Genomic DNA, 27,076 nt, shown 5'->3' with positions numbered 1-27,076 from the left:
TTTTTCTAACACATTTAATTTCAATTAAATTTAAATATGGAGGTGTTTTATTTATTTATTTATTTTTTATGCTGTGTTTAGGTGTTTTAGGGGGTTTTCTCATTGGTAGTAATGGGAACTCGTACAAACGGAGTTCCCATTTTTATCATTGAGAATACGGCATCGTGATTGGTTGTCCAGGCTCACATGACTCCAGCTTGGACTTACGTACCTCGAAGACAGGTCCCCATGTGCTGCGTAGTGAATCTAGGCCTCCACCGGGATCTTACATTCCTCCGAGACCACCAGGTAGTTTTGTGGATTTTTTTCGGTTTGGAGGCGTTCGTATGACGGAAGCCTCTGACCTCAATTTCAGGTCCATTAAATAAATATGTTTTCAAGTAGGACACATCTGATAGGAAGTGGAGGTACTGGAACAATCTCCTTCCAGAGCTGCCATAGGACCATTGAGTTCCCCCATCAAATAGCTGGGTCCAGCACATCAAATCCTAATCATTCATCATCATCATTATAGGCAGTCCCTCGGAATCGAGGAAGACTTGCTTCCACTCCCAAAGTGAGTTATTTGATGGCTGAACAGTCCAATACGAGAGCCACAGACCCTGTCACAGGTGGGACAGACATTCGTCGAGGGAAGGGGTTGGTGGGGCTGGTTTGCCGCGAGCTCCTTCCACTACCTACGCTTGGCCTCGTCACGTTTTTTGCGTTGAGACTCAAAGTGCTCAACGTCCTCCCGGATGCACTTTCTCCACCTCGGACGGTTTTTGGCCAGGATCTCCCAGGTGTCAGTGGTGATGTCCGCTTTCCCAGGGAGGCTTTGAGGGTGTCCTTATAACGTTTCCGCTGTCCTCCTTTGGCTCGTTCACCATGAAGGAGCTCCGCATAAAGCATTTGCTTCGGAAGTCTCGTATCTGGCATGTGAACTATGTGGCCTGCCCAGCGAAGCTGATCGAGTGTGGTCAGTGCTTCAATACTGGGATGTTAGCCTGGACGAGGACACTGATGTTGGTGCGCCTATCCTCCCAGGAGATTTGCAGGATCTTGTGGAGACATCGTTGGTGATATATCTCCAGCGACTTGAGGTGCCTTCTATACATCGTCCATGCCTCGGATCCATACAGAAGGGCGGGTATTACTACAGCCCTATAGACCATGAGCTTGGTGGTTTGAGACCCTGGTCTTCAAACACTCTTTTCCTCAGATGGCCGAAGGCTGCACTGGCGCACTGGAGGTGATACTGAATCTCCGCATCAATGTCTGCCTAATCATTACCAGCTTGGCAACCCTTGTCCCTTCCAATAAAGAAGGAAATTGGGGAAATACAACATTTAACACAGAAATTATAATTTAGAATTTTCATATCTTTTCTTTGATCATCAAGATAAATGATAGTAATGCTTGGTGATACAGTACAGTATTTTTCTGCATTTGTCATCCATTGACATCAAAAATTGCCCATAACCTTATTTCCAATTTTATATTAAAACAATAACAACCTCAAATATGTTGTATGTATTAAAATCCAAATCCATCCATTGCCATTGTTTGCATTGGTCAAATTCCAGTTGCAATGTATATTTTCTGAAAGTTGTAGTTGGTTTTCACCTTTCCAACAAGTCAGAGTACTTCTGGCTGTGAGAATAGCCATTTTTATGGCTCTTCTAACAGACCCTCCTGTATGTTTGGTTTGTTGGGATTGTTTGCAATCAGCCAGTCTGCAAGCCAGGTCTGAAAGAGAACACAATATAAAACTACATTAAAATGATTGATTAAAAAAAAACATTTGAAGATAATTTATAGTGAATATTCATGCACATCAATATGATGGATATCACGGTTAGCCATTTCCACTCTGGCCACCCAGTTTTAGCATCTAGTTTTCCCAATTCAGGTTAGATCAGATTAAATCTCTCTCTACTATTCCTCCCAAACTTAATTCAAGCCAGTCTCAGAAGAGCATGTCCGACTGCACTTTGTGTACTAGCCATCCCAATGGCCTCTCTACCGGAAATTGTCTATTTATTGGCAAGTTCTGGTCAGTTGTGGTGCTTTAGGCCAGTGCAACTAGTAACTAGGTGAAAGTGCCCAAAACACATTTCACATAAGCCCTTGTAGTCAGCAGAGAGAGGAGACTTTCATTCCATCAAGGATAAAAGAACAGTGCACAAACAATCTCTCATTGCCTCTTGTCTCAAAGAATAAATCCACCCTTATTATGGATAACAGTACTTCTATTTACATAAGTGCTCCTCACAGTACAATACAAGATATGCACTACAAAGGCAGGGGTTACTAAATATATTGATACTGATTGGATGAAATTAATGACAATACAGCAAGGATTTTAAAAAGAATGCCCACAACAGGGTGACTGGCAAGGAATATATAAAATATAGTGACTGCAAATGATAAGCCAGAGAGAAACACCAATTCCAACATATTGGGGGTGAAATTTATTTCTCCCCCCCCTCTCAAAAAATTTGGATTAGTACTCCCGGAAGGAAGTGGAGCGCTAAATCAAGAACTCCACTTCCTTCTTGGAGCGCTAACAGGGTGGACGCCTCAGCAACGTTGCACACTAGGCCGTGCAGCGCTACCGCGTCCAAGGGGCCCGACCCTCCCTTAAAAGGGAAGGGCCCACGCTGCAGGCTCTGCAAATTAAAAAGGACCTACCTGGACCACCAGGGAGCGGGGGTGTCACGCAGTCTGCTGCACTCAAGCAAGATGCCGGGCTGAGCGATCGCGGCCAGGACCCCATGAAGAAAACAGAGCAGCACCGTGAAAACCAAGGTAAGTTTTAAAAAAAACTTACCTTGACCACCTTGCCTTTAATTATTGCCCTGGTAGCGGCTGACCGCCCAATCAATGCCTCCTGCAGCTGCCGTGTTTTCACCCGGCGCTGCTGCAGGGGACGAAAGTGAATTTTGGGGCTGGGGCTCCAACAGGGCGATGCGCGCGGTGATGACATCATGATCGGGGCGCAAAGCTGTAGCACCGCCGCTAAACTCCCGCCCAATATGGCGGGATTCGTTGTCAGCGCCGTGCCTGGTAGATAATGCATTTACGCAGTTGGTGCCCCCCGGGGGTGCTAATAGGAGGCACAAATGCATTGAATTTCGTCCGCATAGTTATTACAATAGTTTTGCATAGAGCACTCTTCTGTCCAGCATGTTATCACAGAGAATGAATGTCAGGAGGCCATTCAACCACTGAAATGTGACATCATGGCTGAACTTGATCTTGTCCTTACTGAAAATCCACACATACTCACTTTCCAACAGGGGTTACTGGGCAGCAATTAAAACTGGCTTACATTTCCCATTAATTTATTGAGGATTGAGGCCAATTATAAGGCACCATTTTCTCCCCTCATTATGTACAATTTTCTGGCATTAAAGACTGACTAACAATCTGCTTTCAGCCTTTTTGCAACGTAAATTATTTATTCCAGTCGTGAGGAAGTGCATGTGGAAACGCTTGCAATGTGATACTCTGTAATTTTACCTCCCTCTTCTTGGTACCAAACCGATTGTAAAGCTAACAGGAATGCACTGTATGGAATTACTGTCTGTGCATCACATAGCAGACTGGAGCACCATCCTGGATATATAGCAAAACCACAAAGCATGCTTGCAAAAATTTACAATAAAAAGTATTGCAAACACTCCAATAGTGAAACAAATCTGGTGCTACGAGCCCGACTTCAACAGAGCATAAAATTACTGAAACTTATTCTTTTTGTCAACTTTAAGAATAGTAAAGAAAAATAATGTCCTAGGTAAACAGGAATGAGTTGGTGAGCATTTAACACATACATTAATGTACAAGATTCACTGACTGAAGAGTACTTACAATAGGGTCTGTGGGTTTCTGCTTGCAGAGTTCAGTCAGTCCAGTCAACAATATAGGATTTACAAATCTGCTCAGGTACTGCATTGCAACCTCTCCCGTTGGAATTGGGTCAACAGTAGCTGTAAATATTAAATAATCAGTATTTTACCTCAAGATGTTCTTTTAATGTAGAGCAAGGTTTTCTAAAAAACCTTGTTAGAATTTTTTCCACTTTCCTGCTCCCCACAGTACAGCTACGAAGAACCTCCAAAGAATGTGTTTAATTTATTATTTTACAGACATAATGCTTGTTAATAAGGTAAATTATAGCTTATGGCTTAGATTTGGCGGTGGGTAATTGTCATGTATTCAACTGTCATTGTAATCCATGTATAAACTGACCTAAGTTGTACACCGTGAGAACACTGACCACTAGGTGGTGATCTTGTGGGAGACACTCCCAAACTGGACTTTCAGGTATAAAAGGGGAAGCTCCACCCATCTTCTCCACTTCAATGCTGGCTAATAAAGGTCACTGGTCACAGAGTGACCTTCTCTCTAGTATGGGCCCACGTGTGCATTTGTACTGTATAGTAAGGACATATTATAGGCGACGAGAAACTGGCATTCAAACCACGCAAGCATGGCCACTAGCAGCACAGACAAGAGGTATTGTGTTGGTGATGATTGGGACGATTTTATTGAGAGACTACAGCAAAGTTTCGTCACTAAGGAATGGCTGGGACAGGATTCAGCCGACAAATGCAGGGCTCATCTCCTGACGGTTTGTGGGTCCAGGACGTACTCCCTGATGAAACATAGAAACATAGAAAATAGGTGCAGGAGTCGGCCATTCGGCCCTTCGAGCCTGCACCGCCATTCAATGAGTTCATGGCTGAACATGCAACTTCAGTACCCCATTCCTGCTTTCTTGCCATACCCCTTGACCCCCCTAGTAGTAAGGACTACATCTAACTCCTTTTTGAATATATTTAATGAATTGGCCTCAACAACTTTCTGTGGTAGAGAATTCCACAGGTTCACCACTCTCTGGGTGAAGAAGTCTCTCCTCATCTCGGTCCTAAATGGCTTACCCCTTAGCCTTAGACTGTTACCCCTGGTTTTGGACATCCCCAACATTAATAAGAACATAAGAACATAAGAATTAGGAACAGGAGTAGGCCATCTAGCCCCTCGAGCCGGCTCCGCCATTCAACAATATCATAGCTGATCTGGCCGTGGACTCAGCTCCACTTACCCGCCCGCTCCCCATAACCCTTAATTCCCTTATTGGTTAAAAATCTATCTATCTGTAATTTGAATATATTCAATGAACTAGCCGCAACTACTTCCCTGGGCAGAGAACTCCACAGACCCACAACCCTCCGGGAGAAGAAACCCCCCCTCAACTCGGCCTCAAATTGGCTCCCCCGTATTCTGAGGCCGTGCCCCCCAGTTCTAGTCTCCCCGACCAGTGGAAACAACCTCTCCGCCCCCACTCCGTCCATCCCCCCCCATTATTCTAAACTTTTCCACAAGGTCACCCCCCATCCCTCCGACCTCCAACGAGTAAAGACCCAGTCTACTCAATCTATCATCAAAAGGTAACCCCCTCATCTCCGGAACCAGCCCAGCGAACCGTCTCTGTACCCCCTCCAAAGCTAGTATATCCCTCCCCAAGTAAGGTGACCAAAACTGCACGCAGCACTCCAGGTGCGGCTCCACCAACACTCCGCACAGCTGCAGCAGGACCACCCCCCCCCCCCCCGCCCCCGTAATCCAACCCCCTCGCAACGAAGGCCAACACCCCATTCGCCCTCCCAACCACCCGCTGCACCCGCAAACCAAGTCCCCGGGATCCATGCACAAGGACCCCCAGGTCCCTCTGCACCGCAGCACGCCGCAACCTCTCCCCACTCAAATAACATTCCCCTTTACTGTTTTTTTTTCCAAGGTAGACGACCTCACACCCTCCGACACCGTACTCCATCCGCCAAACCCCAGCCCACTCGCTTAACCCATCCAAATCTCTCTGCAGCCTCTCCGTGTCCTCCACACAACCCACCCTTCCACCAATCCTTGCATCATCCGCAAACTTTGCTATACTACGCTCTGTCCCCTTTTCCAGGTCATCTATGTATATTGCAAACAGTTGTGGTCCCAGCACCGATCCCTGCGGCACGCCACTAACCACCGATCTCCAACCCGAAAAGGACCCATTTATCCCGACTCTCTGCTCCCTGCCAGCCAGCCAACTCTCCATCCATGCTAATACATTTCTTCTGACTCCGCGTATCTTTATCTTCTGCAGCAACCCCCCGTGTGGCACCCCATCGAATGCCCCCCGGAAATCCAAACACACCACATCCATCGGTACACCTCCATCCACCATGCTCATCACATCCTCAAAGAACTCCAGCAAACCAGTCACACATGATTTCCCCTTCATGAATCCACGCTGCGTCTGCCCGACTGCACCATTCCCATCTAGATGTACCGCTATTTCTTCCCTAACGATAGCCTCAAGCACTTTCCCCACCACAGATGCCAAACCAACCGGCCTATAGTTACCTGCTTTTTGTCTGCCCCCGTTTTCAAACAGAGACGTTACACTAGCTGCCCTCCAATCCGATGGTACATCCCCAGAGTCCAGAGAACCCTGGCAGACTACAACGAATGCATCATACTACAATAAAGGACCTTCTAGCGCCAGAGAAGCCGGCGGACAAGACTTTTGAAGAGCTCAGTAAGTTGATCGGGGAACACTTTAAACCGGCGAGCAGCATGCACATGGCGAGACATCGGTTTTACACGCACTGGTGGCGAGAAGGGCAAAGTGTTCCAGACTTCGTGGCAGACCTCCGGCGACTGGCGAGCCTATGTAAGTTCCCAGAACGGAAATGCTGCGAGACTTTTTTTTAAATTGAGGGCATCGGGCACTCTGGGGTTTTCAGGAAACTGATTGAGACCAAAGACTTGACCCTGTAAACGGTGGCTTTGATGGCCCAGACATTTATCTCCGGGGAGGAAGAGACCAGAATGATGTTTGACAAAAATCTTGGTTTAAATGCAGCAAATGGACAGGGAGTCAACATTGCTAACGTGGCACACAGTTCTCCAGCAGACAGGGGCAATCGGACATGCCCGAGCATATAGTCGAACCCAAAGGGGGAATTCAACAGAGACAATGGCTAGCTGAACGGTGATTCATACCATCGCAAGTGACAATGCGGCCAGTAATGGGGCCATCAACACCTGTCAATGGTGCTTTTCAGGACAGTTACAGAGACAGTCAGAGACGATCGACCGGTAATGGACGTTTTATTTCCAACAACGGCTCATGTTGGAGGTGTGGAGGCAAACACACAGCCAGAGCTTGCAGGTATCAGCAATATACCTGCAGAAACTGCAACGTCAACGGTCACTTGGCGCGTATGTGCAGGAAGCTTGCAGCCAGGTTGATGTATGAGGAGGACGGGCCTGATATAAGCCCTAGGAGGCCAAATGGACACTGGGGGAAATCGCTGGAAGCGGAAGTTCAGCGCGTTCATGTGGAGCACCTATACAGTTCATACACCAGGACGCCACTGATAATGATGAAAGTGCTCCTCAATGGCATCCCAGTATTAATGGAGCTAGACACGGGGGCCAGCCAGTCCCTGATGAGTATCAAACAGTTCGACAAGTTGTGGGCGTCCAAGGCCAGGAGGCCAAAATTATTGCCGATTGATGCACAGCTACGGACATATACAAAGGAGATCATTCCGGTGCTAGGCAGCGCCACGGTAGTCGTCACCCACAAAGAGTCGGAGAACAGGTTGCCACTCTGGATTGTCCCGGGGGATGGTCCCGCACTGCTGGGGAGGAGATGGCTTGCTGTCATGAACTGGAAATGGGGCGATGTCAATGCAATTTCTTCGGTGGAGCGAATATCATGCTCACAGGTCCTGGACAAATTTGACTCATTATTTCAACCCGGCATTGGCACTTTCATAGGGACCACGGTAGTGATTCACATAAACCCGGACGTCAGGCCAGTACACCACAAGGCCAGAGTGGTGCCGTACGTGATGCGGGAAAAGATAGAAGGCAAATTGGACCGCCTGCTGAGGGAAGGCATCATCTCGCCAGTCGAATTCAGTGACTGGGCGAGCCCAATTGTGCCGGTGCTCAAGGCTGATGGGTTGGTTAGGATATGTGGTGATTACAAGACCACCATCAATCGGGTGTCACTCCAAGACCAGTACCCGCTACCGAGAGCGGAGGACCTTTTTGCGACGCTATCCGGTGGCAAACTTTTTTCAAAATTGGACCTGACCTCAGCTTACATGACCCAGGAGCTGTCGAGTGAGTCGAAGAAGCTGACCACCATCACGGCACACAAGGAGTTGTTTGAGTACACCAGATGGCCGTTCAGGATTCGCTCGGCCACCGCGATCTTTCAACGAGAGATGCAAAGTCTCTTCAAGTCGATTCCAAGGATGGTGGTTTTTCAAGACAACATCCTCATTACGGGTTGCGATACTGAAGGACACCTCCATAACCTGGAGGAGGTGCTACGCAGGCTGGACCGGGTAGGTCTGCGACTGAAAAAGGCGAAGTGCGTCTTCCTAGCTCCAGAGATAGAATTCCTGGGGATGAGGGTAGCAGCAGACGGGATCAGACCTACTGCGTCCAAAACGGAAGTGATCCAGAGAGCACCCAGACCTTGTAACACGACGGAGCTGTATTCATTCCTGGGGCTCCTGAACTACCTTGTAACATTCTCCCCAAATTGAGCACGCTGTTAGAGCCGCTACACGTGCTCCTACGCAAAGGTCGCGAATGAGTCTGGGGTGACAGCCAGGAAAGGGCTTTTGATAGAGCACGCAATTTGTTATGCTCCAACAATCTGTTAACGTTATATGACCCATGTAAGAAACTTGTTTTAATGTGCGATGCGTCGTCCTATGGGGTCGGGTGTGTGTTGCAGCATGTTAATGCCAAGGGTCAGTTACAGCCGGTAGCTTATGCCTCCAGAAATCTGTTCCAGGCAGAAAGGGGCTACGGGGTGGTAGAAAAGGAAGCGCTTGCATGTGTATGTGCAGTAAAAAAAAATGCTTCAGTACCTGATTGGCAGGAAATTTGAGCTGGAGACAGATCACAAACCCCTAACGTCCCTTTTGGCTGACAACAAGGCCATAAATGCTAATGCGTCGGGCCGCGTACAGAGGTGGGCACTCACGTTAGCCGCCTATGACTATACAATTCGGCACAGACCGGGCACGGAAAACTGCGCCGATACACTCAGCAGGCTCCCACTAGCCACCACTGAGGGGGCAACCGAGCATGCTGCTGAGATGGTCATGGCTGTTGAAGCTTTCAAAAGCGAAGGCTCACCCGTGACAGCCCGTCAGATTAAAGTCTGGACAAACAGAGAGCCGCTACTGTCTTTAGTCAAGAAATGTGTCCTGAATGGGAACTGGGCAGCCACGTACGGGGCATGCCCTGAGGAATTTAAACCATTTCACAGGCGCAAGGATGAACTCTCGATTCAGGCCGATTGCCTACTGTGGGGAAATCGCGTAGTCATGCCCCAGATGGGCAGAGAGGCATTCATCCGAGAACTCCACAATGAGCAACCGGGCATTGTCATGATGAAGGCAATTGCCAGGTCACACGTTTGGTGGCCAGGGATAGATGCAGACCTGGAACTTTGTGTTCGCAGGTGCAACACATGTGCCCAGCTGGGCCATGCGCCTAGGGAAGCCCCCCTTAGCCCCTGGCCATGGCCCACCAAGCCATGTGGACTACGCAGGTCCTTTCATGGGAAAAATGTTTTTGGTTGTAGTAGACGCCTACTCCAAATGGATCGAGTGTGACATTCTCAATTCAAGCACATCCTCTGCCACGGTAGAAAGTCTACGGGCAATGTTCGCCGCCCATGGTCTACCGGACGTCTTGGTCAGTGACAATGGCCCGTGCTTTATAAGCATTCAATTCCAGAACTTCATGGCAGGAAATGGTCTCAACCATGTCAGAACGGCACCGTTCAAGCCGGCCTCAAATGGCCAGGCGAAACGAGCAGCGCAGGTAATCAAACAGGGGATGCTCAGAATCCAAGGGGGTTCCCTACAAAGCCGCTCATCACGCCTCCTGTTGGCCAACAGATCCCGACCACACTCGCTCACAGGGGTTCCACCTGCAGAACTGCTAATGAAAAGGACGCTCAAAACCAGGTTATCCCTTATACACCCCACCATGAAAGAAATTGTTGCGAGCAGGCGCCGGTCACAATGTGACTACCATGACGGAAATGCGAGGGCGCGATGTATTGATGTCAATGACTCTGTCTTTGTTCTCAACTATGCTGCAGGGCCCAAATGGCTCGCAGGCACTGTGATTGCCAAAGAGGGGAATAGGATTCTGGTAGTTAAACTTACCAATGGACAAATCTGCTGCAAACACGTGGATAAAAGTAAAAGGAGGTTCAGCAACCCCATAGAAGAAGCAGAGGAAGAACACGATGTAGAGTTCACTCCACCACAGGTGATCGAACACCGGAACCAAGTGGAGGAGAGCACAGTCACTGTGGGAAGTCCGGACAGGCCTGAGGCACTGCAAACAGCAGACACTCAGGCCAGCGCCCAACAATCGGAGCCCCAACTCAGGCGTTCTACAAGGGAGCGTAAACCACCAGAGAGACTTAACCTGTGATCCCAATAAGACTTTGGGAGGGAGGTGATGTCATGTATTCAACTGTCATTATAATCCATGTATAAACTGACCTAAGTTGTACACCGTGAGAACATTGAACACTAGGTGGTGAACTTGTGGGAGACACTCCTAACCTGGACTTTCAGGTATAAAAGAGGAAGCTCCACCCACCTTCTCCACTTCAGTGCTGGCTAATAAAGGTTACTGGTCACAGAGTGACTTTCTCTCTAGTATGGGCCTCGTGTGCATTTATACTGTATAGAAAGGACATATTAGTAATGATGGCAAACGGTCAGCATTGGCCGTCATTACCCCTCTGAAACTGGCCGCAACTTCAGGATTTAGCGTATATGCATCCAAACGCCGAAATCCTGAAGATGCAGTCAATCATTCACTGCTCCAACACAGGCTGTGCTGTGGACCGCCCCCCACCCCACAACCCCAATAGCCGTCATCAAGTGAAATTATTGAAACTGAAGAAAGCTTGGGCTTTCCTGTGTGAATATCGCTATTAAAATACCCCATTAAATGTTAAGCCTTGTTAGAAGAGGTGTAATTGGGGTTTTAACAGCATATTGACTGCTAAACAAACATTATGGCCCTGAAAAACTCATTTTTATATCTGTGGAGTGTCAAATTTCTCCATTATGATAAAAATTACCATTTAAGAAAAATTAAAAACACTTTTTTTTAATGTTTGTGAAAGTCCCAACCTTTATTTTGCTCTCTTAGTGTCAGCTGTGGCTCAGTTGGTAACATCCTCACCTCCAAGTCAGAAGGTTGTGGGTTCTAGTCCCACTTGAGACTTGAGCACAAAATCTAGGCTGACACTCCCGTGGAGTACTGAGGGAGCACTGCACTGTTGGAGATGCTGTCTTTCGGATGGAACGTTAAACCGAGGCCCCGTCTGCTCTCTCAGATGAACGTAAAAGATTCTATGGCACTATTTTGAAGAAAAGAAGGGGTGTTATCCCCAGTGTCCTAGCCAATACTTATCCCTCAATCAACATCTAAAACAGTTTATCTGGTCATTATCACATTGCTGTTTGTGAGAGCTTGCTGTACGCAAATTGGCTGCCCCGTTTCCTACATTACAACAGTGACTACACTTCAAAACAAAAAGTACTTCATTGGCTGTAAAGCACTTTGGGACATTCAGTGGTCCTGAACGTTGTTATATAAATGTAAGTCTTTATTTCTTTCTCTGTAACATTTTTTAAAAGTGGGGGATTAAAGCAACTTTTCATTTCCTGGTTTGCTGTCTGAGAATTCTTCAATGTGATTGGCTGCTTAGACAGCTTGGTGACGTCACTACAGCTCTTCACTGGGAATCCTCAATACACCGCGCTACAATGAATTGCACGTCGAAAAAGGCAAACTTCTCACCATCGATAGCGCAAGGCCAGCAGCGAGTGCCATTGCTTTGCCGATGACAGCAAATTATGGTCCAATATATAGTACTTCAAATTTTTCATTCCACTATCAATGTAGAATATGGAGATTTTAAAAATGATTTTCTAAGCTCTCATGAAATCATAAAGTTCTCTAGACATTCCCTTCAGTACCTCATCCAAATAACAACTAAATGTAGGCTTGATTCAGTGAGCATCAGCAGACTATTCAACTGTTGAGCCCATCACAACTAGGCCGAGAGCCTGTCTTCACTTGGCAACGATGCACATACATTTCTAACAGGAGTCATTGGCTCTAGTCATTGAATTAGAGTACAGTTTTAGCCTACAGATACTGAGCCTAATCTAAGCTCCTTCCGCTGGTCTGCTCAGATCAGGGTTTTAACCTGGAACTAGCATGTGAGCATTAGCTGAAGTTACAGGACATCCACCTTGATAATGGAGCATCCAATACTACTACTTCTTCTTCTTCGGCAGTCCCCTGGAGTCGAGGATGGCTTGCTTCCACACTAAAATGAGTTCTAAGGTGACTGATGAGACCATTGCGGGATCTGCAGTCTCCGTCACAGGTAGAGCAGATGGTGGTTGGAGGGACGTGCGTGATTTGTCGTACGCTCCTTCCACTGTTTGTACTTGGCATCCGAGTGCTCCTGACGAAGAGACTCAACATATTCGGTGCCTTCTCAGATGCTACTCCTCTACTTTGAATGGTTTTAGGCCAGGGATTCCCAAGAGTCGGTGGGGATGTTACATTTTTTTCAAGGAGGCTTTGAGAGTGTCCTTGAAGCGTTTTCTCTGCCCTCCTGGGACCTGCTTGCCGTGATGTAGCTCGGAGTAGAGAGCTTGTTTCGGGAGTCTAGTATCGGGCATGCGGACAATGTGGCCCATCCACCGGAGCTGGTCGAGCGTGGTCAATGCCTCGATACTGGGGATGCTGGCCTGAGACAGAATGCTGACATTGATGCACCTATCCTGCCAGTAAATTTGCAGGATTTTGCGGAGGCAGCGTTGGCAGTATTTCTCCAGTGCTTTGAAAGGGACGAGATAAGATGGCGACCATGGAAACCCCCGTCATCGCTCCCTCTCCCGGTCCCTGGAATTATTTTCACCGTTTCCTCTCCCGCTGGTTGTAAAACATCACAGATTCTCGCCGCCCACGATCCCCCGGCCCCTGATGCCGTTCTTTTTACCGGCTTACTTGCCACTCACCACCGATGCCATCGAATTAAGAAACAGAGCCGAATCGCTGAGTCGGAAAGGCCAGCAACAATGCCGGGACTCCGGAAAGGCTCAGTATGGGCCAGCAGCGAGGTCAGGACCCAGGAAAGGCTCAGTATGGGCCAGCAGCGAGGTCAGGACCCAGGAAAGGCTCAGTATGGGCCAGCAGCGAGGTCAGGACCCTGGAAAGGCTCAGTATGGGCCAGCAGCGAGGTCAGGACCCTGGAAAGGCTCAGTACAGGCCAGCAGCGAGGTCAGGGCCCAGGAAAGGCTCAGTACAGGCCAGCAGCGAGGTCAGGACCCTGGAAAGGCTCAGTACGGACCAGCAGCGAGGTCAGGACCCTGGAAAGGTACAGCACGGTCCAGCAAGGAGGTTGGGGCATGAGACCAGCAGAGGAAGGAGAGAATTCCAGATTTCCACTTGCGTGGAATATATAAGCAGATTGGGGTAGAGTTTCCACTTCGGGTGCAATCGGTGATTCTGCCGCAAACGGCGCCCATTTTGAAAAGTTTTTCCCCTCCGTGTTTCTGTTCAAATCTATTTACATATTGCCGAATGCAAAATCTGCCATGAACAGGGAATATTTTAAAACAGAATTTAAAAAAATGTTGCTTTAAAAAATATTTCTTGATATATTTAAGAGCAGTAACTTGGTAAAGTTTGTTTAATACAGCTGAAAATGGGTTTATCACAAAAAAATAAACATCCTAAATCACAGTGGCAATCCACTACTTGTGAGTAACCCAATTTTAAATGACTTAAAAAAATACACAAAACTATTTTCTCGTTATATTATGGTACAGTAGTCAGTTCCAATAATTTTTTTTTTAAATATTCAAAACCTTTCAAAATGTATCCATTAATGTTTTTGCACCCAAAAGATCCAGCTTAATTTTTAGAGCCTCCTCAAAGGCCCACAAACGTGCGCAGTTCACGGAAACTCCTAATGGTGTTTAATTCACCCTGGGGCATGGCCAGTTTTGTGGGTGGGCCTGCTTCTAGCACAATAATTTTAAAAATAGCACAAAAGATCACAGAAACTCGAATTGCACCGAATGCAATATGCACTTAAAACTCTTTTGCGTTGGTTATGCCAATATCAGGGGAATTTCACTGAAAAAAAAAGTGCAATCGAGCGGAAACTCCAGGCCATTGTGTCAATAATTTTCAGGCTAATATACCATCCTAATGAATATTTATAGTGATGTAAGTGGCTTACAGGTTTTTAGGTATTTTGGGGAATGGAGAGGGAGGTTAAAATGCTTTTTCTCGTGTCCTTTTCAACTTAATGTTTTTACTGATATAAAATAACAAAACACAAATACAATCTTGGGTATAAGGTGACATGGATTATATCTCAATGTTTCCAACAATTATAGTACCATTGTTAGATAAACACGGTTTAATAATAATTTTTTTAAATATTAATTGTGCTTTAATCACAATGTCTTTCCTCACATACTGTGTCCCTTTTGATAAATTATTTATATTTCTTTTTCTTGTGCCATACACCAGTCTCTCTTTGTTGGTGAACTACTTCCAGACTTATGCCAATGATGTTTTGTAACTTGCCACCAGGAGGTCTACAAGGGCACCACAGATTAGGTCTTGGATTTTATGTGGCTTTTGAGACTGGCATTGTTTTGTTCTTCGACCTTCAAGTTGTATCAATGCAGTTTGTTTGCACCACTTCCTATGGTGGATGTAAGTTGGTTTCTTTCTTTTTTTTAAAAAAAGATATAAATACAAAGCAGAACATTAAAATGGAAGTGAAGTTATTTGCAAGTGATTTGAAAGACCAAAGCACTGTTCTTTTCTTACCTATTTGTTCCCCAGTCTATTGCTAAAGTGTGTAGGCTGAACTGTCTTTTTAAAGACTGCACATAAATTTACAGCCTTCACCGATTTTACACCAATAACTGCACTAATGCAAATGCGAATGTGAATGAGCAGACACAGGAAACTTGTACTTGCAATTTTTTTTGAAGAAACAACAGTGGTGCAACTTATTTCAAGGAAATTTTACACATATGTTTTTATGAAACCTTCATCAGTTTTTGTATGACTTTTAATCAAAACCTGATCTTCACAGCTTTCTTATAACATTTTGCTCAAATCAAAGCAATTTTGAGTTAATTTGCTTGTTATTTAGCACCAACAGATAATGGGACAGATAAAATGGGACTACTCCTCCCCATTACATGCATTAAGAAAAGTAGGGATTGGAAATTCAAACAGTTATAGCTTTTCAGATTAAAGACTTACCTCCAGGAAAAACAAACTGAATTTCCCTCTCTGCTGCAGAAAAGGTCTCACTACCATGTACAGCATTCTTAAGGTCATCCGTCCCATATAGCGCCCTTAAACTGGAACAGGCAGACATTGATAAAGCAGGTCGAATGGATCATATATTTTTACTGGCTTTTTTTAAACTGGTAAAACTGCAGAACTTCTTACATTACTTTCAAAATATTAAGCATATCATTAATTGATAAAGAATACATTGGACCTGCTGAATTATGATAAACGCTTTCACCTCCTAATGACAAAATCTATGGATTTAAAATTGACAGAATCTCTCATTAGGGACACCCAAACCGAGTCCGCAACAATTAAGAAAATGATGTCTGCATTTAGCCCACTAGGTGCTCTGCTTTCAGAAACAGTGGGGGGAGAAATTTTAACCTATACCATCCAGTGGGGAAACTGGCAGGATAGGATCAGGCACACATTTTACTTTTCACTGTGCGGCAAGTTAGATAAGATTTACCCTCAAAGGTGTTCCACCATAGTGAAAAATTAGAACTGTTTCCTGATGGGTTGCTGCCACCATAGTGGGACACAGCTTTGCCTCACACACCCTAATTTCTAAGATCACTCACCTGCCTGGATGAGTTTGTTTTGCTTTTACACTATTTGCAGGTCCAATCAACTCCCTCCAGTATGCTATTGCTTGATCTCTGGCAATAACCATGGCAATAGTTGGTCCAGAACTCATGAATGCTGTTAAACTGGGAAAGAACATTTTTCCATAATGTGCAGCATAAATATCACTGCACAGCTCTGGGCTTAAATACACTTTCCGTTTCTGCAATGGGAAAAAAAAGGTTCAGTTCAATATAATATTCCAGATTAGCAGGAAGGCAAAGAAGGAGGAAGAAGGGGAAGGGGAAGGAGAGAGGGAAAGAAAGAGAAAGAAAGGAAGAGGAGAAGTGAAAGGGGAGGAGATATGGAGATATGAAGAGGAGGAAAAAGGGGAGAGAGGGGAAAGGGCAGAGAGGGGAAAGTGGATAGTCAGGGACAGGGGTGGCACTATGACCGCACAATCCAGTGATTGCAGAGATGCCCGAGCCAGTCAGGGATCTGAACGGTTCCAGTGTCTATATTAATATAAAGGAAAACAGGTACACATTTCAATAATTTAATCAACATTGTAAAAATATATATCAAAATATTAATAATTTTATTTTCATTCAGTAATATACTTCCTGCGGGATTTAAAATGAGATGGGTTTGAAATTAGGAAAATATACGTAAACTGTCTTCTTTACCTTAACTCTACTCGATTTCAAACATGAACTCATTTTTGTAAATAAAAATAGTAACTTTGCACATCTCAAAATAATGATAAAATGCTACTTTAAAACAAATAAAAAATGAATCAGTCATTGGCAAGTAGGTTTGAGCCTAATTATTTCCCAATTCAGTAAATTTTCTCTTGTGCGAACTAATGTCCTTCAATGTATGCCATAATGAAGGAATCACTGACTGCTCTTAACAATAGCTATTTCTCTATTAAGTGTGCTGCTGGGGTTTCAACAATTCCGTGTTCCCCTCTATCCCACACCCTCTGCATTCCAGCCTGACTCTCAATCATGTAGGCTACATGCTCTGACCACACATTTCTGATCTTAACATTCTTACATTTAATCCTGTTGTCCAGCTCGCTTTTTGGATAGAAAAGGCCCCTTTCTCTGATGCCACTCCTCCCCAAAGGAAATTATCAAGACCAAATCCCTAGTTACATTGCATTATTTTTAAAAAACTTACTTCATGCCTTACTGTCTCATCCATCTTGCTAACTAATATTTCCATGTAAAATGTTCAAATGATGCTACTCTACATACTGGGAAATAACAGTCACACTTCCCAGATGCTGAATAACAGTGCAGATAAAGTTTAACCATATATTAATACTATAGATAACAGCAGTGTAACCCATATAATTACAAATGAAATTGAATCCTGGCCTAGCTGTCATTTGTTTTGTTTTACCTCTATTTATTCTTTTCTTTTAGCCCATCCAATTGTCTTTATGTTATATATTTAAAAAGGTTGTAAAGTAAGCAGGTGAAAAAGCTCAGACAACTGATTTGGCACCAGATTAAAATAGGTTGCATTTATTATAATTGTCTAGTAAAATGTAGGGACCCCAAACCAAACCTTTGTGTGTGGCCCCCACACTGCCCCTGGGTGGAGAAGAGGGGGCGATCAGAAGGAAAAGAATCATAGAGCAGAGAAGGAGGCTATTGGCCCATTGTGTCTGTGCCAGCTCTTTGGTAGAGTTATCCAATTAGTCCCACTCCCCTGCTCTTTCCCCATAGCCCTGTATTTTTGTTATCTTTAAGTTTTTATCCAATTCTCTTTTGAATGTTATTTTTGAATCTGCTTCCATTACCCTTTCAAGCAGTGCATTCCAGATCACAACAACTCCTCTGGTTCTTTTGCCAATCACCTTAAATCTGTGTCCTCTGATTACCGATGCTTCTACCACTGGAAACAGTTTCTCCTTATTTAGTCCATAAAACTGTACATAATTCTGAGCACCTCTATTTAATCTCCTCTTAACCTTCTCTGCTCTAAGGAGAATAACCCCAGCTTCTCCAGTGTCTTCACATAATAGTAACAATGACTTGTATTTATATAGCACCTTTAACGTAGTGAAACGTCCAAAGGCATTTTACAGGAACGATACAAAACAGAAATTTGACCCCAAGCCACATAAAGAGATATTAGGGCAACAGGTAGGTTTTAAAGATCATCTCAAAAGGAGGAAAGAGAGGTAAAGAGATTTAGGGAAGGAATTTCAGAGCTCAGGGCCTTGGCAGCTGAAGAAATGGGCAGCAATGGTGGAACAACTAAAATCAGGGATGCTCAAGAGGCCAGAATTAAAGGAGTGCAGATATCTCGGAGGAGTGGGGCTGGAGGAGATTACAGAGATAGCGAGGGGGCAAGGCCATGGAGGGATTTGAAAACAAGGATGAGAGCCGTTGCTTAACCGGAAGCCAATGTAGGTCAGTGTACACAGGGGTGATGGATGGACGGGACTTGGTGCAAGTTAGGATACGGACAGCTGAGTTTTGGATGATCTCAAGTTTACAGAGGGTAGAATGTGGGAGACCGGCCAGGAGTGTGTTGGAATAATCAAGTCTAGAGGTAAAAAGGCATGGATGAGGTTTTTAGCAGCATATGAGCTGAGGCAAGGGTGGAGTTGAGCAATGTTCCGGAGATGGAAATAGGCAGTCATAGTGATGGCATGGATTTGTGGTCAGAATCTCATCTCAGGGTCAAAAAGACACCGAGCTTGCAAACAGACTGGTTCAGCCTCAGACAGTTGTCAGTGAGAGGGATGGAGTCGATGGCTAGGGAATGGAGTTTGTGGTGGGGACTGAAGACAATGGCTTTGGTCTTCCCATTACAACAGTGACTACACTCCAAAAGTACTTAATTGGCTGTAATGCGTTTTGAGATGTCTGGTGGCCGTGATAAGCGCTATATAAATGCAAGTCTTTCTTTCTTTCCCAATATTTAGTAGGAGGAAATTTCTGCTGATCCAGTACTGGATGTTGGACAGGCAGTTTGACAATTTAGAGACAGTCAAGAGGTCGACAGAGCTCATGGTGGTGAGGTAGCAGCTGGGTGCCATCAGCGTACATATGGAAACTGATGATGTCACCGAGGGGCAGCATGTAGATGAGAAATAGGAGGGGGCCAAAGATTGATCCTTGGGGGACACCACAAGTCCCTCATCCCTCGTAACATTCTAATAATTCTCTTCTGCCCCCTTCTAAAGGTCTTGACATCCTTCCTAAGTTGTGGTGCTCAAGATTGAACACAATACTCCAGTGGAGACATAAACCATGTTTTATAAAGATTTAACATAATTTCCTTGCTTTTGTACTCTACGTCTCTATTGATGAAGCCAAGGATCCCATATGCTTTTTTAACAGCCCGCTCAACTTGTCATGCCACCTTTAAAGATTTGTGTACATACACCCCGCTGTTCCTGCTCACCCTTTAAAATTGTACCATTTTGTTTATATTGGCCCAGAAATCGGGCTTGCGACTGGATTTAAGAAAAAAGAAGCGCACTTACCTGAAGCTGCTGTGCCCACGAGAGATCCCAGTCCTGAAGCCTCCACTGACTGCGCATCGGAGCGCGTGCACGTCTGGACGTGCGCAGGGCTGGAGCTGCAGTCACATGGCTCTGGGCAGCCAATCAAGATAAAGTATGTTCTCATTCATAATAATGGGAACTCCGTAAGTTGGAGTTCCCATTATTATGAATGAGAACTCCCCCGAAACACACAGGCGCAAGAGTTTTCAGGACATCCGCTCGGCAAGATATGGGTAAATACCGCAATCTTGCCCTTGCGAATGTCCTGGATGTGGAGATACGGAAGATCTGTCAAGCTCCAGTGTGACAAATCAGAAAAGCTGGTTTTCAGCGCATGCGCATTGTGTGCTGAAAACCGGCTTTTGCGATGCCTTCCCGGGTTCGTACACGCTACATACGGACCCGGGAGGCCGGAATTTCAGGGCCGTTGGCTCTTCTAATTCTTTCTACCAACATATATCACTTCATTACTTCGCTTTAGTAAATTTCATCTGCCTGCACATTTCACCAGTTTGTGCATGTCCTCCTGAAGTCTGTTAGAATCATAGAAATTTATGGCACAGAAGAAGGCCATTCGGCCCATAGTGTCCATGCTAGCCGAAAAAAGCTAACCAGCCGAATCCCACTTTACAGATCTTGGTCCGTAGCCTTGTAGGTTACGACACTTCAAGTGCATATCCACAAACTTTTTAAATGTGATGAGGGTTTCTGCCTCTACCACGCATTTATCCTTCTCATTATTTACTACATTTCAGAGTTTCATGTCATTTGCAAACTTTGAATTTTGCCCTGTATACCCAAGTCTAGGTCACTTATATATATCAAAAAGAGCAGTGGTCCTAATACAGAGCCCTGGGGAACACCACTGAATTCTTCCTTCCAGTCTAAAAAAAACATTCACCATTACTCTCTGCTTTCTGTCCCTTAGCCAATTTTGTATCCATGCTGCCACTGTTACTTTAATCCCATGGGCTTTAAGTTTGCTTACAAATCCATTCAACCACACTACTCTCATCCAACCCTCTGTTACTTCACCAAATAACTCGATCAAGTTAGTCAAATGCAATTTCCCTTTAACAAATCTGTGCTGACTTTCATTATTAGCCCATAGTTTTCCAAGTGCCAATTCATTTTGTCTCGGATTATGGGGTTAATAGTGAAAGTTTCACCACTACATTTAGCTGACTGGCTTGTAATTATCGGAATTATCCCTCTCATCTTTTTTAAACAGGGGTGTAACATTTGCAACCTCCAATGCTCTGGCACCACCCCATATCTAATGAGGACGCAAGATTGTGACCAGAGCCTCCGCAATTTCCACTCTTACTTCCCTTAGTAACCTAGGATGCATCCTATCTGGATGATTTTTCCAATTTGAGTACTGCCAAGCTTTTGATCTAGATTTATCCTGTACAATATTGCAATTACCTCCATGTTTTCTGCTACATTGGCACCATCCTTTTCTCTACTGAAGACAGATGCAAAGTACACATTTAGTAGCTCAGCCATGCCTACTGCCTTCACAATATCATCTTTTCGGTCCCTAATCAGCAACACCTTTCCTTTGCCACCCATTTACAATTTATATGTTTATAAAAGACTTTTGGGTTCCCTTTTATGTAAGCTACTAATCGACTCTTACTCTTTCTTTGCCCCTCATTTCTTTTTTAGATCTCTGTACTTTCTGTATTCAGCTTGGTTCTTTACTGTATTATGAACCATACATTTGTCATAAGCCTCCTTTCTCCATTTCATTTTAATCTCTATATCTTTAGTCATACAGGGAGCTCAAGCTTTGGATGCCTTTCCCTTCCCCCTCGTGGGTGTGTGTCTATTCTGTACCCAAACCATCTCCTCTTTGAAACATAGAAAATAGGTGCAGGAGTAGGCCATTCGCACTTCGAGCCTGCACCACCATTCAATAAGATCATGGCTGATCATTCACCTCAGTACTCCTTTCCTGCTTTCTCTCCATACCCCTTGATCCCTTTAGCCGTAAGGGCCATATCTAACTCCCTCTTGAATATATCCAACGAACTGGCATCAACAACTCTCTGTGGTAGGGAATTCCACAGGTTAACAACTCTCTGAGTGAAGAAGTTTCTCCTCATCTCAGTCCTAAATGGCTTACCCCTTATCCTTAGAATGTGTCCCCTGGTTCTGGACTTCCCCAACATCGGGAACATTCTTCCTGCATCTAACCTGTCCAGTCCTATCAGAATTTTATATGTTTCTATGAGATCCCCTCTCATCCTTCTAAACTCCAATGAATAAAGGCCCAGTCGATCCAGTCTCTCCTCATATGTCAGTCCGGCCATCCTGGGAATCCGTCTGGTGAACCTTCGCTGCACTCCCTCAAATAGCAAGAACGTCCTTCCTCAGATTAGGAGACCAAAACTCAACACAATATTCCAGGTGAGGCCTCGCCAAGGCCTTGTACAACTGCAGTAAGACCGCCCTGCTCCTATACTCAAAACCCCTAGCTATGAAGGCCAACATACCACTTGCCTTCTTCACTGCCTGCTGTACCTGCATGCCAACTTTCAATGACTGATGTACCATGACACCCAGGTCTCGTTGCACCTCCCCTTTTCCTAATGTGCTGCCTTTCAGATAATATTCTATCTTCGTGTTTTTGCCCCCAAAGTGGATAACCTCACATGTATCCACATTATACTGCATTTGCCAAGCATTTGCCCACTCACCTAACCTGTCCAAGTCACCCTGCAGCCTCTTAGCGTTCTCCTCACAGCTCACACCGCCGCCCAGTTTAGTGTTATCTGCAAGCTTGGAGATATTACACTCAATTCCTTCATCCAAATCATTAGTGTATATTGTAAATAGCTGGGTTCCCAGCACTGAGCCCTGCAGCACCCCACTAGTCACTGCCTGCCATTCTGAAAAGGACCCGTTTATCCCGACTCTCTGCTTCCTGTCTGCCAACCAGTTCTCTATCCACGTCAGTACATTACCCCCAATACCATGTGCTTTAATTTTGCACACCAATCTCTTGTGTGGGATCTTATCAAAAGCCTTTTGAAAATCCAAATACATCACATCCACTGGTTCTCCCTTGTCCACTCTACTAGTTACATCCTCAAAAAATTCCAGAAGATTTGTCAAGCATGATTTCCCTTTCATAAATCCATGTTGACTTGGACCGATCCTGTCACTGCTTTCCAAATGCGCTGTTATTTCATCTTTAATAATTGATTCCAACACTTTCCCCACTACTGATGTCAGGCTAACCAGTCTATAATTACCCGTTTTCTCTCTCCCTCCTTTTTTAAAAAGTGGTGTTACATTAGCTACCCTCCAGTCCATGGGAACTGATCCAGAGTCGATAGACTGTTGGAATAGGATCACCAATGCATCCACTATTTCTAGGGCCACTTCCTTAAGCACTCTGCGATGCAGACTATCAGGCTCCGGGGATTTATCGGCCATCAATCCCATCAATTTCCCTAACTCAATTTCCCGCCTAATAAGGATATCCTTCAGTTCCTCCTTCTCACTCGACCCTCGGTCCCCTAGTACTTCCGGAAGGTTATTTGTCTTCCTTCGAGAAGACAGAACCAAAGTATTTGTTCAACTGGTCTGCCATTTCTTTGTTCCCCATTATAAATTCACCTGAATCTGACTGCAAGGGACCTACGTTTGTCTTCACTAATCTTTTTTTCTTCACTAATCTTTTTCTCTTCACATATTTATAGAAGCTTTTGCAATCAGTTTTTATGTTCTCGGCAAGCTTCCTCTCATACTCTATTTTCCCCCTCCTAATTAAACCCTTTCCTCCTCTGCTGAATTCTAAATTTCTCCCAGTCCTCAGGTTTGCTGCTTTTTCTGGCCAATTTATATGCCTCTTCCTTGGATTTAACACTATCCTTCATTTCCCTTGTTAGCCACGGTTGAGCCACCTTCCCCGTTTTATTTTTACTCCAGACAAGGATGTACAATTGTTGAAGTTCATCCATGTGATCTTTAAATGTTTGCCATTGCCTATCCACCGTCAACCCTTTAAGTATCATTTGCCAGTCTACTCTAGCCAATTCACGCCTCAAACCATCAAAGTTACCTTTCCTTAAGTTCAGGACCCTAGTCTCTCAATTAACTGTGTCACTCTCTATCTTAATAAAGAATTCTACCATATTATGGTCACTTTTGCCCAAGGGGCCTCGCACAACAAGATTGCTAATTAGTCCTTTCTCATTACACATCACCCAGTCTAGGATGGCCAGCCCTCTAGTTGGTTCCTCGACATATTGGTCCAGAAAACCATCCCTAATACACTCCAGGAAATCCTCCTCCATCGTATTGCTACCAGTTTGGTTAGCCCAATCTATATGTAGATTAAAGTCGCCCATGATAACTGCTGTACCTTTATTGCACGCATCCCTAATTTCTTGTTTGATGCTGTCCCCAACCTCACTACTAGTGTTTGGTGGTCCGTACACAACTCCCACTAGCATTTTCTGCCCTTTGGTATTCCGCAGCTCCATCCATACAGATTCCACATCATCCAAGCTAATGTCCTTCCTTACTATTGTGTTAATTTCCTCTTTAAGAAAGTTCTCTTGTACACATTTCAAGAATTCCTCCCCCTCTTTGCCCTTTACTCTGTTACTATCTCAATCTATTTTAGAATAATTGAAGTCTCCCATTATCACTACTCTATAGATCTTGCAGCTTTCTATAATTTTCTTGCAAATTTGTTTCTCTATCTCCTTCCCACTATTTTGTGGCCTATAGTATACACCCAGTAGTGCAATAGCTCCTTTGTTGTTCCATAATTCTAACCAAATAGATTCTGTCTTTGACCCCTCGACTACATCATCACTCTCCAGTGCTATAATCATTTAATTTATCAATACTGCTACTCTCCCTCTTTTTTTCTCCTTCCCTATCTTTCCTGAATATCTTGTAGCTAGGAATATTGGGGGCGAAACTGCTCTCCGACCCAAACGGGGTGGGTAATTTGAATTAAGCGATTATTCTCGGTCGGAATCCTTGGGGTGGAGAATGTCACGAAATTGCCCTCTTTTTCTTTTTCAATGTGTTGGGGCAGTGTTTTGAGCGGAAATGGGACGGGAAGGTTCGCGTGTCATCAGCGCCACGCTGAGCACATTAGCGCGATGCTGATGTGCTGTGTCGCACTGACGCGTCACAACATCCCTCCCCTTCAGTTAAAGGGGAAGGCCGCTGTGAGCTCTGCAACCACTTTAGTGGCGCCAATTGGGCCACTAGGGAGGGCTTCAGCCAGTCAGCTGCCTGCTGACTTCAGAGTGGGCTGACAATTAAAATAAAATGTCAATCACCGTGGTGCGCTCTCCCCTTTAAGGGCGGACGCACCGCCCAGCCACTGACAGCTTCCCGCTGGAAAAAAGCTGTCAGGGGCAGCGAGCGGCAGCGGCTCCGCTCCCACCGCCGAATGGTAAGGGGCTAGCACATCCACGATGGGCAGGGTGGAAACCTGTTTCGCTGCCTCCGGCCCGGGAGCAATTTCTGAGGCGTTGGCCCATCCACCTGCCCCAAGTCAGGAGGTGGTAATGAACCTTAAAGGGGGGGGCCATTAAGTTTCCAATCCTCCCCTTCTTTGAACCAGGTCTGTTATTGTCAGTATATCATATCCCATGTAGCTCACCGATCCTATTTACCATGCTATGTGCATTTAAGCACATCCACTATAAACCCACCTTAGACTGCCTTGCATTTGCCCGCTGTCTGACCCCTCCTATTTGTTAACTACTCTTTATTCTAGTGCTTTACTGTAGAATTTGTCTTGCCCAGACCTCTGTACACCTTGTTTTTCCTTCAAATGTTTCATCCAATTGCCCATCTCCCTGCCAAATTAGTTTAAACCCTCCCCCACCTGTCCGTGAGGATATTGGTCAGAGCTCTATTAAGGTGCAACCCATCCATCTTGAACAGGTCGCTCCTGCCCTGAACAGGATCCAATGCCCCAGAAATCTGAAGCCTTCCCCCTGTACCATTTCTACAACCACGTGTTAACCTGTTTTATCCTACTATTCCTATACTCACTACCGCGTGACACTGGGAGTAATCTAGAGATTACTACCTTTTGAAGTTGTAAAAAAAATCCACGCATGGGCATCTTCCACCCTTGAGGATGTAGTTCGGGTTCTTCATTCCAAACACCTGTGAACTCATTTTTTGTTGGCGTGGAAGCAAGTCATTTTCGAGGGACTGCCTATGATGATGATGATTGGCTCGTTTGCCGTGAAGTGGTCCCAATGTGCCACTGGAGGATATCATTGTATACTTCCCTCCAGTCTGATAAACCGTTCATCACTGCTCTCTGTCTCCTTCGACAAAAGTTTGAGGAAAGCAAACAGATACTGTGGCAAGCTCCGGCAAATCGGTTATATGTTTTGTCCTATAGAAGTACTCCCCGCCTATGTTTTTTGGCATTTAACTGTGCCTACAAGGAAACCAGTGAAACAAAATTGCGAACCTAATCAAAAAAAATGGAAAGGTGCGTTCAGTTTAACAATGAAAGAGACAAAAAAACACCCCCTAAATAAAATATCGCCGTAAAGCAATAAAACCGGGAATTCTAATTGGCCGTGTTTTGTGTAGAGCCGGAACAGTGACTGGTTGGAGAAACAATGCTGAATGTTGCCCAGTACAAACCCCACCGCCTACCTGAAGAATGGTGAACCCGGATCGGAGAACGATCTCTTCGATTTCCTCCGCGTTGTCGATGGCGTCGGGTTTGATCAGGGCCAGCGTCCTCTCCACGTACACCTCTGCTGCACACTGTGCTTTCTCCATAACTCACTCACCTCCCTGGAAATACCTCCCTGGAAATACCGCACCTTTCCTAAAAAACACTGCAAATGGAGCACTGCAGCGGTAACAAGCAAATTAAAACACTGCGCTAAAATGATTTTTATACGTGTTATTTGTGTTCGCTAGTACAACAGATTTTAAAGACCGGCACGCATCTTTCGGTGTTTTTTTCTGGTGTTGTATGGGCTGCGCTACAACTGTTGCTAAGGAACACTTTGAGTTCACGTGCTTTTCCCAGGAGACTTTTCAGCAGCGACCTATCTCGAGTTTCTCGCGGAGAGCATGCAGAAACCAAGCGCAGGCAGCGGAAGAAGACCAGGCTCCCAGCCCACCCTTTCCCTCACGACTGTCTGTCCCACCTGTGACAGAGACGGCGGTTCTCCTATTGGACTGTACAGCCCAAGAACTCATGCTAAGAGTGGAAGCAAGTCTTCCTGGATTCCGAGGGACTGCCTATGATGATCTCTGGTATCAATTTATATTTAGTATGTAGGTTATTTAGAATTAATATTCTGGCGGCAGGAAACATCCTATTCACTGATCTGCATGTGTTGTGATTAAATAATAAAGAGAGTATGAAAACTCACAGGAGTTGTCATTGAGCAGCTTTTGAGCGTAAATGTCCATGGAGACACCATCACCTCCATGTTCCGTTCCAAGTCGTACACTATCATGACTTGGACATATGTCACATTTCCTTCATCATTACTA

The 27,076-nt window shown here is 45.1% G+C and overlaps 1 protein-coding gene across 1 annotated transcript; it reads right to left on the bottom strand.

Annotated features, from left to right (window-relative positions):
• On the bottom strand, positions 1 to 26,699 carry nme5 (NME/NM23 family member 5). The gene is made up of 5 exons (XM_070877233.1): positions 26,219 to 26,699; positions 16,041 to 16,246; positions 15,424 to 15,524; positions 3,853 to 3,971; positions 1 to 1,728 (listed from the first exon to the last, which is right to left on the bottom strand). The coding sequence occupies exons 1-5, from the start codon at positions 26,345 to 26,347 to the stop codon at positions 1,651 to 1,653; spliced, it is 633 nt and encodes a 210-aa protein (XP_070733334.1). The 5' UTR covers positions 26,348 to 26,699; the 3' UTR covers positions 1 to 1,650.
• Between the last annotated feature and the right edge of the window lie 377 nt (positions 26,700 to 27,076).

Source organism: Pristiophorus japonicus, chromosome 4 (assembly GCF_044704955.1).
Source record: "Pristiophorus japonicus isolate sPriJap1 chromosome 4, sPriJap1.hap1, whole genome shotgun sequence".
NCBI classification, from domain to species: Eukaryota; Metazoa; Chordata; class Chondrichthyes; family Pristiophoridae; genus Pristiophorus; species Pristiophorus japonicus.
This window is presented reverse-complemented; position numbering and strand designations above follow the sequence as displayed.